Raw genomic sequence first — 13,954 nt, 5'->3', positions numbered from 1 at the left:
TAACAAATCAACTAGTGCCTGAATTTTAGTGCTAACATACATCAGAGATTCAATTAACATGCTTTATTTATGTGTTCTATTTAATTTGCTGTTGTAATTTTATAATGATAGGTTTACTGGTACATCCTGACCATGTGCTACATTTCTTTCGATTATTTACAGTATTAATTTCACATTTATATTATGTTTCTCACATAAGAACAATGTTAATCAGCAAAGCATCATTTTCGAATTATATGTATACTGAAATAGTGGTTATTTTTGTATGTAATTTGGAAACCGGTCACTTTACAATCAGGCAATTAGGACTGGTGTTTATCTTTAATGCTCTCCGAGGGGTTCTGATCGGTAGCAATGAGATACAGTAATATTTCAATTTGACCCACTTTTAATTCTAAATGAAACATAAACTTGAACATCTACACAGTTTTGTAAAAATCATATAATCATACGTTAAGCTCAAAATCGATATTTTGCAACACCGGAACATTCTGCTGCAGTTGTGTGTTCCGTTTAAGCTGCTTGCTCGATAGTCACTAGACCCGCCCTGAAAGCCAAAATCAGACTTGAGTAACTGTCATTCTGACACTGTTCGTTGCCGTGCTTCAGCTGTTGACGGGTGTTAGTCTGAAGTACGTTAGGTGACAGTAGGTGCATAATGTTCAATGCTGCGCCGTTTTCTTCTCGAAATATGTGTTGAAACTTGACGCTGCACTTGAGTCCATGTAACCTGAAAAGAAAACAACTAGATAAATAAATGGGTCTCAGTTATGACTTCTATTACAACATGGCTAGAAAATCAGAAATACGGCAGTTTCGTATTCATGCTGTCAATTGTTTTCGTTTCCAGTACTCAACCCCTTGAGTTCGAGGTCGCAAATTCAAACTTTAGTAAGGCTCATTTGAAAGTATTGTGTTGACAATTATGACAGGAAAAATATGAGCTGCTAACGACTCACCATGTGCATGAGGAGGGCGACAAAAAATGAATGTGTGGGAGGACCAGAGATCAAACTTCTGTGAGATGTATGTATTACACTTCACAAAATGGACATCGTCGACATTCAAGAAATATTCAAAACAAGTCATTAATTTGCACCACGAACACCGAATCACGCCACAGTTATCATAAAAGTTCGCACCATGAAGACTGAACTCCTTGGGCGTTACAAACCGCGCAGTAAGTCCAGTTAGATATCCACTCTTAATGAATGCATATAGAATCACATTGGTGTAGCGGGGTGATGAGAACTCAACCAAACGGGAAACAGTCTGTCGTGGACCTTATCGTGAAACTAGCTATCCTTTAAGGCGTAGCTGCAGATAATGCGATAATATGTTTTTTAGGCACGGAAAAAACAAACATCCAGAGACAGAATTTGTCCAGTGGTTCCAGATGGTACGAACTGCAACTTTTCAGGAGGGATAGTTTGCTCTAAATGAGTATGATTTTTATACGCAGACCAGGAATCAGGCAAAAGCAAGTTATTTTGACCAGCTAGTGTCCAAAAGCAGTACTCACACCATAGTTATAATTCTCTAACGCCCATTTTCCCCTCTTCCTTGCTGCGATGTAAATATTACGTACTGCCCTTGCAAGATTACGCACGCGAGAAAGGATCGTATGGAGCAGAGAACCTCCAACTTCTCGCAGCACAGTAAATAACTTTCCAGTCAATTTACCATATGGATTAACAGTCGGCATAATTGAATACGAAAGCGTTAAGGCACTGATGTTAGGTGATCTTGATACAACTCACTTGGTACCAGTAATTTCCAGGGTTTCTTTCGTATGCATTTCCTCTTCAAATCCCGACTGGTCGAAGATGAAAACATATTCCTTACTGAACGATTGGATAAGTTTGCTTTTTCTTTCTGATTTCACAGTTTGCTGTGCATCGTTAGGATGACTCTTTGTGTGAAATTTCGTTATCATACATCTTCTAATTCTGCAGCACTGTTTGAAGTTATGCAACCACCCCTACTTCCCTTGAAATCACTGTAATCTACGTCGTGCGCAATTTAATATGCATAACTTGTTAAGCACATGTCGTCATCATTGTACTCCTGTAAACTGTATCGAGTATCCTTGAAATGAACGAACACAAGTTTTTGTAACAGGTGCACCTTGTCCTCCCTGGAAAATCCGTAGTTTTCATTATGCACTACACAGTCATATTACAGCGGACTTATTCGAAAGCTGTTCATAATGGCTTTTTTACTATGCTGAGGATGATCTTCCATGTATCTAATTACGTTTAGTACCCGCTCCTTGGACAACAAGTATCCTTTACTACGTTTCACTGCAGATGTTATTTGTGGCTCCCTGTCCGATAAGGATGATGAACTACATGGATCGACACCTGTTTCACATCACTTTCACTTGTTAAGCACGTATCATCATCATTGTACTCTTCATGTACATTGTCTTCACAGCCGAGCGTATACGACACCGCACATGCCACTGACTCATCTTGCAGAGAGGCTAATATTTCATCTGCTACTTGTTTTTCACTCTGCGAAATTCTTTGAGTTTCTTTCTGACGGAATGTCAACTTCGGCAACTGCTGTTGTAAACATAATACTATGTCTGCTTCGTTTATGGTAGTCATTGCTCTGCTTAGAATGGACACCACTAGCACTGTAGCACTGTCGTGAGTTACTGTGTTGTGTGATGCCTGTGTATGCGAAGGTCCCAATACGCACCAAAAGTAAAAGTGCAGTGGCAATAAAACGTAGCACCGAAATTCAAAGGGTAAAAGTAAAATTAGAGAAGCTTATGGTTTTAAAGACAGACTAAAAAAAGCATTGGTTCGTTATACCTAAAGCTACGTATGAGCATGGATTATTTACAGTTTCAAGTTTTCCACGAGAATATTGAGGAGGTAGTAGAAGATAAACGTCGGGAGCTTTTTTTGAAGCACAATGGTAATATCTGACGTTTGTCTGGGAAGCAGATTTACAATGATAATGTCTATAGTGATAGAAAGAGGATCCATACTTTTGGCGATAGGGTGGTAAACTTGACCAACACTTCCTTGAGTACAGAAGAGATGGCAATCCCTAACAAGGGGTTGGAGTTTTCTCCGTACGTCCCTCTTTCAGACGCAGCTATAGCTCAAGTTATAACTGAAATTAGTCAGCATGTGCTAAGGGGAAACCTAACGCTTTGGAAGAAACAAGGGCAGCAGTTAAGGCACAGGACTCTTGTCCAGGGAACTACTAAGAAAATAGGATGTTGGTGAAAGTACTGTGGCTTATTGACGGAATAAATTACAAATTACGTAAGAAGAAAGTAATAATAATAAAGGCAGATAAGGGTGCTACTTCAGTGGTTATCTTTGAAGCAGAGTATAGGACTAAAGTGTAGCAGTTCTTATCACGAAATGACAAAGAGAAAGTACTTAAAGACCCCACTAGATATTATCACGTGGGATTTAAAAAGAAAGTGGAAGGGAGCCAATTCCTGCTACTTCCCGCGGAGAAACGTAAGGTGATCAGTATTAACCCTAAATTACCCTCTTTGAACGCAAAAATAAAGTTGCATAAAGAGAACAGGAACGTGAGTGTAGAAATGGTCCCACGGCTGCATTGGATAATTTACTTTTTAAAAAACTTCAAAATCTTTGTAAGTTCCGAAAAAACTAGTCTGGCGAATACCGCAGTCTCTGCTCGTAAGACTAAGGAAATTTAACTCACAGGGAATACGGTATTTGCCTTCCTTGATATTGTTAATCTCTATACGAACGCCTCCATTGAATATACGTTTAAAATTATAAAAGAGAATTTATTGCCTAAGAACGCCGTAGGGAAAGGGGAAATAATAGAGTTTACGGACCTTTTGTAGTTTACCTTGAGTTACAATTTTTTTGGATTCCATGAGGGAGGATATCAGCAGAGAAAAGGTTTAGCGATAGGCAATTGCCTTTCAGGCCTGTCAGCGGACGTTATTATTAATGATTTAGAGTGAAAGGTATTTGCCAGTAATCTATGGTTAGCGGACACAATCACTGTCTGTAAACGTTATGTGAATGATTCCTTGTAGTAAATGGAGGAGTGGGGCAGGTATCAACTGTGCATAGTTTATTTAACCAACAGCATGGGAATATTAAATGTATGCACAATAGTGAAAAAGACAATAAAATTAACTTTTTGGTCCTAACGGTGATACTAAGGGGGAGTGAATCAGGTTTTTCGATTTTTCGGAAACCCTCTCAAACAGATATCATAATGAGCAATGATTCTAATTATCCGGTGAAGCAAAAGAAGGACTTTCTTCACGCAATGTTGGCACGGATGAACAGACTCCCGTTAAGGGTAAGCGAACTCAGTAAAAGAGCTTGAGCTGTTGAAGCAGACTATGGTGGCGAATGGATACAGAAATAACCTAGTTACACAGATATATAAAAAACATAGACAGTGTAAGATCCCATGTAATGAGAGTAAAAAGTTCTTGACTTTACAGTAACGGAGGCCTATGTCTATAAAACTGGCATCTGCTTTCCTGAAAAAATTCCAAATGGCATTTCGTACAAATGGTCACCTCAAGCATAGACACGCACAGACGGCAATGGAGTTCATAATGGTAACGCTCAAAAAATTGAGGCGTCATGGGTTTATAAGCTCAAGTGCAGATACTATGATAAATTTTATATAGGTCAGACGGGCAGGTCCTTATCAATTAGCTTCAGGACACACGTTAGTTGGAATAACAGAACGGCATTTGGCCTGCACTTAAGGAGTGAAGGGCAGGTAGCGCGGACGATACAAGAAACGATGGAAGTGCTGCACGTTGTTCCAAAGGCCTGCAATTGGACGTTCTTGAAGAATAAGGAATTTAGAGGCAATAAATCAAGGAATCAGATAAAGTACTAAACGGACAAGCAGATTTTAGATATAACGGTTTTTTTCTCTGTTTAAACAGGAACTGTAGGGGAGGGGATACCAACTCCTGCTATGGAGTGTGTACTGCTAGTGTAAACACACTGTAAACAGTTGGTTATCGTATGTCACGTCACAATGACATCATGTATTTTACGGTGTTTTTGACCTGTTTCGCACCATAGGCGTTTGTACAATATTCTGGTTATTTTGAAATATGAGGAGCATGGCTCCCTGCATTGGAATGTAGGGGACGAAGTTGCATAGCCTGTTCGTTGATGTGACTGTTGTCCCTTACAATGAATGGTTCAAGGACTAAAATGTGCTTACTATGGACACATTTTGAATATTATTAAACTGGTGGACATCATATGCAGCTCATTCGGCTGTTAATAGTTTGTATAATGTGGTTTTTCATTTGCTTTGCACATAATGGGTTGTTGTACGTCAGCGTTTAGTTGATGTTTTATTTTATGTGGTTATAAAGAAATTGCAATCATTCCTAATGTCAGGTGATTTTTAGTTGTCAGCGGTTTAAGGTACGTTGTCCAAGACGCGACGCACACTAGCGACTGCGACGGTCGCTACGTGACGTCAGAAGTTGCCTGCTGGCGCATGCGCAGTTCGAGTTTGGGATGCGACGCGCGACTGTTGCGGCAGCTGCCGCAGCACTGCACCAGTGAGCAGTGATGCGACGGAAGTCGCACGACACAAAGACGTACGGCTGCCAGAAAGATATAGAGCCAGTCAAGGAAAACTGAAATAAGCCACTCACAGGATGTGATGCTCTGTGAGCTGGTCTCGCAACATCCTTGCCTTTACGATTTGAAGAACCCTAAATATAGAGACACTATGTTCAGAGACAGAATTTGGGAAGAAATTGGTGCACACTTGAAACTGGCAGGTGAGTGAAATATATAATATTTTCCCATTAATGCAAATTTTTCAGGCCTGTTATGAAAATCAGTATAATCCATGCAGATGTAGAATTAGAATGATGAAAATGAACTTGAAGGTCAATTTTCGCATTACTCTTTTTTGTGACGATAAAAATTGAAAACGGCAAGTACATTATGAAATGAACAATCTAAAGTACAACGAGAAGGTTACATTTTACAATACCTTCACTTTGAAAGTAAACGGTAAATTGGTGTCTTGATGATACCTTCTAGTTGTGAAAAACCATCACCAGATTGTTGTACAGCTTTCTGTAATCAATAGATGTCCGTTTTTGAGGAAGGCGTTTCTCAACAGATTGCGCAAACAGTATGCTGCAGTAAGTAATTTGTCACATTCACTTCAATTCATTGGTAGAAGATGGTGCTCAAAAAACTTGTGCCAAAAGTGCACTACTGTTTTACAAGGCCCTTCTGGTCTGACACAGTTCACAATTGGAATTCGTCTTTTGTAAATCCTGGAGTCATCTTTTGAGTGCAGCTTGGCAAGATTAAATGTTCATGTCATCCATAACGATGTATGCTGTCAGAATATAAGAATATGGAAGTTCATTTGGATGGGAATAAAGATTCAGTCGGCTATGAAAGTTGCCTTAGCTTGTTCCAAAAGTTTCTGCATAGCAGAAACTGACAAGTATAATTTCGGGAAATTTTGTGAACAAGCACGGACATTATTTCTTCCACATTTCTGCCAGTGTATACTGTAGACGTTCAGAATCAAAATTCTAGAAATGTTTAAGGTGTAACCCGATCTTGTTGTCAAGAACTTGAATCAATGCAATGACGCTAGCGTGCGCTTATTGTTAATAAACTTGTCTTTCATTGGAATTTTAGGTGAAATGTGCAAAAACAGATGGAGGAATATTCGGGACTCGTATCAGAGAAATAAACGAGAAAGAAAGCTTGGAACAGGTTCAGATGCCACCAGCAAAACCAAAAAAATGGGTTCTGCTTGATCACTTGGCTTTAAGAAACCTACATTTCGTGGCATTTTAAATGAAATTGTCAAGAGCATATGGAGAAATATTAGTAACTCATACCGGAGAAATATGACATAAAATGGTTTCATTAGGTCCAAATGTGTCAGCGAAACAAAACAAATGCATTCTCTATCGTGTGATGACCACACGATTCTCGTTGCGCGTCGACAGAACTGGCGGCTAGTCGCGACGCTCCCGGAGATACATGAGCCCAAATCTCGGAAACGGAGATCGATATCATTCTGATCTCAACTTTAAAAATAATTTCGATATGTTAGCTTCTTTTCATCGGCAACTATGTATGACCTAACGTGAACCATACGTAAAGTAGCCAGCGACCACATTTTTCACTGTACACAATTCAAATTTTATGCAGTAGGTTACTTGTAAATTAAGTATCGGAATAACTGTGACGAATATCGGAAAAATAGACACCTCATTGTCAAGCTGTGATGTGAAACTGTAAGATACGCAAACATCAATTTTTTGTGCCCTCTACTTTCCTCACAATTAATAGAGAAGTAATATACAGCGAAAAAAACACGCAAAACCGGAAGAGATACTTTTCAATTTTTTAAAGTAAAAGGAGAATCTGTATCGAAAAACTAACTCTGGGAGCCGATGTAACTTTGTTGCATTAACATACAGTATTTTTTACAGCAAGAAAATCGGAATTCTTATTTTTTCTTATGTATTTGAATCCGCCGCCGCCGACCGGAGCTTGGGAAACAGCGACGACTCCAGTCGAGTTGCGGCCGTGTCGCCGTCTGCCAGGGTGGGAAAAGAGGAGGGGGCAGCGTCGCAGTCGCAGCCAACTGTCGCGTCTTGCACAACGTAACTTTACATGGCGATCGGATTACTATAAGCAGGTAGTTATTTCGGTCTTCGTGCGTGTTTGCGCACATTATGGTTTTCGATGCTGTAGCATTTTTGCTCATTGGAAGAATGAATGCAAACACCGTCATTAATGTTGTTTGCAACTTGTAACTGAAAAAAACCTCTTATCTCAGGCATTAGAAACTGGAAGTTTGTGGTAAGGTCTTATGGGACCAAACTGCTGAGGTCATCGGTCCCTAAGCCTATACACTGCTTAATCTAACTTAAACTAACTTACGCTATGGACAACACACACACCCATGCCCGAGGTCAGGCATTAGAGTAAATCTATATCAACAGTTGAGACGATTTCCCATGGTAACTTTCGTCTCATTAGGTACGATATTTTATTAAGGTACATTGTACAGTAGTATGAATACAGAGCGTAGTCTGTGGTACTGTAGTGTCAACAACATGTAGCATCATTGTCTGACGCAGCGCAAGAGTACTTTAATGTATTTCTAGCCATTTAAGACCAACGTGTAGTCATAATTTTTTGGATATTTTAGAGCAAGTAAGTGCCATCACTCATGCCATGCACACAGCAGTTTCTGTTGGCGTATCTGTATTGTGCTAACGGTGCAATGCTATATTGTACGCGCTAACACGCCGCTTCCATGGAAGAATTTAGCCACGTAATAAGTTAATTTGCTATAAGAAAGGATTTGTTATTTGATGATGTATTTTAAATATTTTAAATAATGCAATTTCTGCTCGTTTATTTGGTTTCCGCCAATCGGCTGTTTTACCGTAACTCAATTAAGTTTTAATATGAGACTGTGCTCTCGCACCAGTTTGCACTGAGAATCGAAGTTGAGTTGTAAAATAAGAAATTTAATCTGTAAAAAGAAAGGATTTAGTACTTTTATGATTTACCTTAAGAATTTTTAAAAGTGCATTTTGCTAATTTCATCTGGTTTTCGCCAGTCGGCGGTGCAAGACTTTACAATACTGGATGTACTGTCGTACTATTTGTGCTATGAATTTGATTTGTAAAAAAAGAAATGTTTGTCAATTAGAGCACAGTATGTAAAACTACGTAAATCTGTGGTAAATGGCTTGTCTAAGTGTAATGTACTGTATGCTGATTGTCTGATTCTACTTCGTAGTCTTATTAATTGTAATAATCAAACGTAATTTTCGGTCACTTTATATAAAACTGTTTTACTGTTTTAGCAGGGTGTATACGACCCGGGACAACCGTGAGATCCGGGAAAAACCCGGGAGCCCGCATCTCGTGGTCGTGCGGTAGCGTTCTCGCTTCCCACGCCCGGGTTCCCGGGTTCGATTCCCGGCGGGGTCAGGGATTTTCTCTGCCTCGTGATGGCTGGGTGTTGTGTGCTGTCCTTAGGATAGTTAGGTTTAAGTAGTTCTAAGTTCTAGGGGACTTATGACCACAGCAGTTGAGTCCCATAGTGCTCAGAGCCATTTTTGAAAAACCCGGGAATTTTTTAGAATTCTGGGAAGTTTTCACTGTTTTAGTTTTCAGTGAAATCTTTGTAACTTCGACTGGTAAGAAACAATACTCTAACGAAGAATACTACTGTATCTCGCTACTGCAGAATAATACTGCAGCAATAAAACACGAACGAGAGAAGAAAAACTAATATAAAACTTAAGTTGCAAAGGAAATGCACCATATACAACAACAAAACGCAGTCCTCATACAAGCGTCTACCAACAGCAAGATGTGTCAAAGGCTTTAGGAAGACTATGCTATGTTTCATAACAACAAATTGCCTCCGATGAGCGTGACGTCACAACTGTTTACCTTAGATTCGTGTGAGCGGTTGCGAGCGAGCTAATGCGCATGTGCAGTTGAGTCGCGTATGAGTAGTACCTTCTCCCGCTTCTGGCTACAGAAGCGAGATAGCAGCATAAGCAATAGCAGCAAGTAACCAGATACTATCCGGAAAAATTTTTACTGGTGCGCCTAAGCTGCAAGATTCACGTATGCGCAACAGGCCCGGAACTAGGGGGCGGGGGCAAACCGGGGTCGGCCGGCCGGTGTGGACGTGCGGTTAAAGGCGCTTCAGTCTGGAACCGCGTGACCGCTACGGTCGCAGGTTCGAATCCTGCCTCGGGCTTGGATGTGTGTGATGTCCTTAGGTTAGTTCGGTTTAATTAGTTCTAAGTTCTAGGCGACTGATGACCTCAGAAGTTAAGTCGCATAGTGCTCAGAGCCATTTGAACCATTTGATAAACCGGGGTATCTTCCCCAGGCGGCAGTTTCAAGTGGAGGGGGGGGGGGGCAAATTCATATTATTGAGGAAAAAGTCCTTGTTCCACAAAGCGCCTAGCATCATCCAGCGCACGTTGGTCTATCGATTACTCATATGATTTTTTACGCATCCCTGTTGTTTTTTTAACATTTTTGATCAAATTCTAAGTTGATTTCTGAATGAATCGTAAGTCGATTTTTGAAAGCATGTGTACGTGATGTCTCTGCCAGGGGAATCCCCGTCGCATCTAGAAATAAACTTTTCTGCAGACAAAAGAGCTGAGCGAATAGAGCCGAACGGGTGAATGCCAATCACTGTTTATGTGGTTGAGTGGGTATGCAAATGATGAGCATTGTTATAATTACTAGCGAATTCCATAGATTCAGACTACCAGAGTGGAAATAAGTGACTAACAGGAATAACAGGCTACAAATATTATGTCTTGTCTTCTCCGAGTATCCAAGAAAATGAAATTTTGACAGAAAATTCTTGGCCAGACCGCTACACTTCTAAGGGCCAGTTATACAGTCCCCAGCTAGCAGCCGCTGAAGTTCTATTATGGGAGTCGTGCGGAAAACGCGTTGTACGAACACGTAATAATGCCTAACCGGAGAATAAATGCGGGATAACTAAACCGGTGATCGTGGCAGGCTTAGTGAAGTTAACCAGAGAATAAGTTTTGACGCTGGCAGGAATAGTCACAGAGTTAATGATAAGAGTGTTTGTTAGAACGAGGAAGGAGAAGAAAAGGGGACTCACACAAATTACGGAAGAATATGACGATTCAAAATGTATATAAAAATTTCGTACTACTACTTTTCGATCTCATGCTTCAGAAGCTAGAGAGTATGAATGAAATGTGAAACTATTTCCTAACATAAAACTTTTTGCTTGTAGTAGGCCTAATAGGCATTTGATATTGGCACTTACATTATATTATGTTATATTTTATTCTGTCGTGTTATAAAAATGACCATTTATGCCAAAACAGTCTCGTTTATTTGGTGTGTGTAACAATTGCTGCAATATTAGCCAGGTCTATTTCGTTTTATCTAGCAGACAGTGACAAAATGCATGTAATCAGATCGAGAAACCACACCAGTCTTGGGTACTATTTGTATTAACAGAGTTTCTAGTATTAGACAACGGACATTTCGTTTTTTCATGTAGCAAAATGTTGACGAACTTTGATGAGGTAATAGATTCTTTCCCAGAAAGGAAAGTACGCGATACAAAGCTGTGGCAAGATTAGAGAGAGAGAAAAAGCTAGGACTTAAGGATTGAAGAAATGTGTACTGTCTTGCTTGTCTCTTGTTTTTACTCGTTTTATGTATCCTGTATTTAATTTTGTGTCACACAAAACAGTTATTAGCTAACAGACAGTAAAGACTCTGGGAATTTTTTTCCTCGTCCACGTATACGCCCTGTTTATATGAAAGTAAGGCACTTCTCCATTAGAGGACTGAATATAAAGTAATGAGAGCTCTTGTTCTGCCGGTTACAAATAATCCTATCCAGTATTAATTCCAAGATTTTTTTTAAAGAAGGGTGGGATGTCAAACCGGCCGACTGAGAGCAGGAGAGGCACCGCAGGACATTTTAATTTCGACTTACCTGAATATAGTTTGGTGGCTCCTTTACAAAATATTGCACGTTTGAATTCCACAGAGCGAAATAGACGTGCGATGGAAGAATGCTGTGTGATGAGGCGTGGCACTGCACTTCGGCACACTTAAGACCAAATAACATGTATTACGCTTCGTCGAACACATACGTTTTATGTAACAGACTCTTCAGGAAGATGAGTGCTAAAAAATGAAGATATCTCTGAAAGGTCGATTTTTTAAATTTTTGGCGTCCTACCTCAAACGCTCGAGGGAGGGATGCCACTATCTAATATTGCTCCGGTTCGGAAATATTGTAGATCTGGACTTGATGCACAGAGCAATCTGAGCTGTAGCGGGGAGATGGTAGTCTCCACTTGACCCGTGCTTACGTTAAGTGATTTCGCTGCTTCAAAAATGGTTCAAATGGCTCTGAGCACTATGGGACTTAACATCTGAGGTCATCAGTCCCCTAGAACTTAGAACTACTTAAACCTAACTAACCAAGGACATCACACACATCCATGCCCGAGGCCCGATTCGAACCTGCGACCGTAGCGGTTGCGCGCTCGTCTAGAACCGCTCGCCCACCCCGGCCGGCGATTTCGCTGTTTCCTCTTCGTTTATTGCTCTTACATCAAATGAAAACAAAACGGATTTCTGTGGCCGGGAGCTATCAAGTGAATTAAAATACATTCACATAATTACGGAAGGGTAAAATATGTTATTGGTTTCAGATTGTTTTTTGTTTCCACCTTTCTGACAGTCAAGCGTTAATCGCCTTGTAGAACAGTGAAGTTATTTTTGTCGGGTTGTTAAAGAAATTTGACTTTTATTAATCTTTTCTGCTGAGGCAGTCAGTTTATTTGAAACTAAGTGTTTAATTCAGCACTATTGGCTAGTTTCAACTGTTCGCTGCATTTCAAGTTCACGTTTTCATCTTCTAGCACGTATGGCGTTATGCCATAATCTACATCTACATCCATACTCCACAAGCCACCTGATGGTGTGTGGCAGAGGGTACATTGAGTACCTCTATCGGTTATCCCTTCCATTCCAGTCTCGTATTGTTCGTGGAAAGAAGGATTGTCGGTATGCCTCTGTGTGGGCTCTAATCGCTCTGATTTTATCCTCATGGTCTCTTCGCGAGATATACGTAGGAGGGAGCAATATACTGCTTGACTCTGCTCAAAAATAAGATAATACAGCACTGGTACTCCAAGAAAATTTACATCTGAATCTGGACATACGAATGTGCGCTTTAGGCCGAATCATGCACTTTTAGTATGGTTCATAAAATTTCCATGTCTTGTTTCTTTTGTGACATAATGTAAGATCTTTTCATGTTTTATACGTACGAGTGTACTGACTTTCTGCGTCATCGTAGCTGCGCAAGCGCGGCGACGCCTGTTATCTGGCGCTCTCTGGAACTACTGAAACGAATCTATTTCTGACAGGTCGCGGGAAAATATTCCGAATTGTTGTTTGAAAAGTAAATTTCCTATTTTGCAAGATGAACTCTATGCTCGAATGTCCGATGAATTTCTAAAATCACTGAGCGTTTGACTCTCATTCAAAAATCAGATCTTTGAGGATGACCATTTAGAATATTTTCGAGCCCAAAAGATCAGACATTTATGTCGTTGTTAAAAATTTTACTGGCACATTTGTGTGATCTATCTTAAAGTGTTACTCGCACAAGAAAGATCACCTTTATGTGTGACAGTATAGCTTCTCTTGCAGCTTATTAATCTTAGAGACCAATATTATACGTAAAGCTTCTTGTAGCAACAATCTGTATATTAATTTAATCCATTGCCTTTTCCTGTTTGTGTGTTTGTGCCTATTAACAGTGATGTTGCTATTGGCTGACTACATCACATGTCCTATGCTCTGAATATCTTCTGTTATCGGCTGGCGAGATCGCTCGACATGAGCTACGACTGGCTTACAAATGCGCACCGCAATCTTGAATTCAATCCTTCGGAAAGTAACATGCGTTGTTTGGTGGAATTCGAATTTATACTTTCGTAATACGAAAATATGCAGTGTACATGTTGCTGCACATCAGACATCTTTCCAAAACGTGTTTTTTCCCCTGAGTTCTGTTTTTTAAAGTGGCGGGAAATTTTAGGTCGGTGTATAAAACCACTACCATTGAAAGGATTGATAAGTTTAACAGTTCCGAGGAAAAGTATACTGTTACTTGACACGGAAATAATATGTTTTCATCCGGGAGAAAGTGTATTTTTAACCGGGAAATCCGGGAAAAATCCAGGAATTTTTTTCCTCGTCCACGTTTACGCCCTGTTTATATGAAAGTAAGGCACTTCTCCAGTAGAGGACTGAATATAAACTAATGAAATACTGTTGAGATGAACTGCTTAGGAGGCAGTCTTCCTGTAAATTGACAGGCTTATTTTTGGAGTGGGGGC

General features: G+C 40.0%; 1 protein-coding gene across 1 annotated transcript in view; it reads right to left on the bottom strand.

The window, feature by feature from the left end:
- Nucleotides 1–621: 621 nt before the first annotated feature.
- LOC126457781 (uncharacterized) overlaps nt 622–13,954 on the bottom strand; it is a 111,994-nt gene continuing 98,661 nt past the window's right edge. Inside the window, exon 5 of the mRNA XM_050094367.1 lies at nt 622–730. Within this exon, the coding sequence (XP_049950324.1) occupies nt 638–730 (93 nt within the window). The 3' untranslated portion in view covers nt 622–637. The remainder of the gene's footprint in view (nt 731–13,954) is intronic.

The sequence above is a fragment of the Schistocerca serialis genome, chromosome 2 (genome assembly GCF_023864345.2).
Source record: "Schistocerca serialis cubense isolate TAMUIC-IGC-003099 chromosome 2, iqSchSeri2.2, whole genome shotgun sequence".
In the NCBI taxonomy this organism is placed as follows: domain Eukaryota; kingdom Metazoa; phylum Arthropoda; class Insecta; order Orthoptera; family Acrididae; genus Schistocerca; species Schistocerca serialis.
Note: the sequence above shows the minus strand (reverse complement) of the source record. Positions and strands in the feature narration are given on the sequence as shown.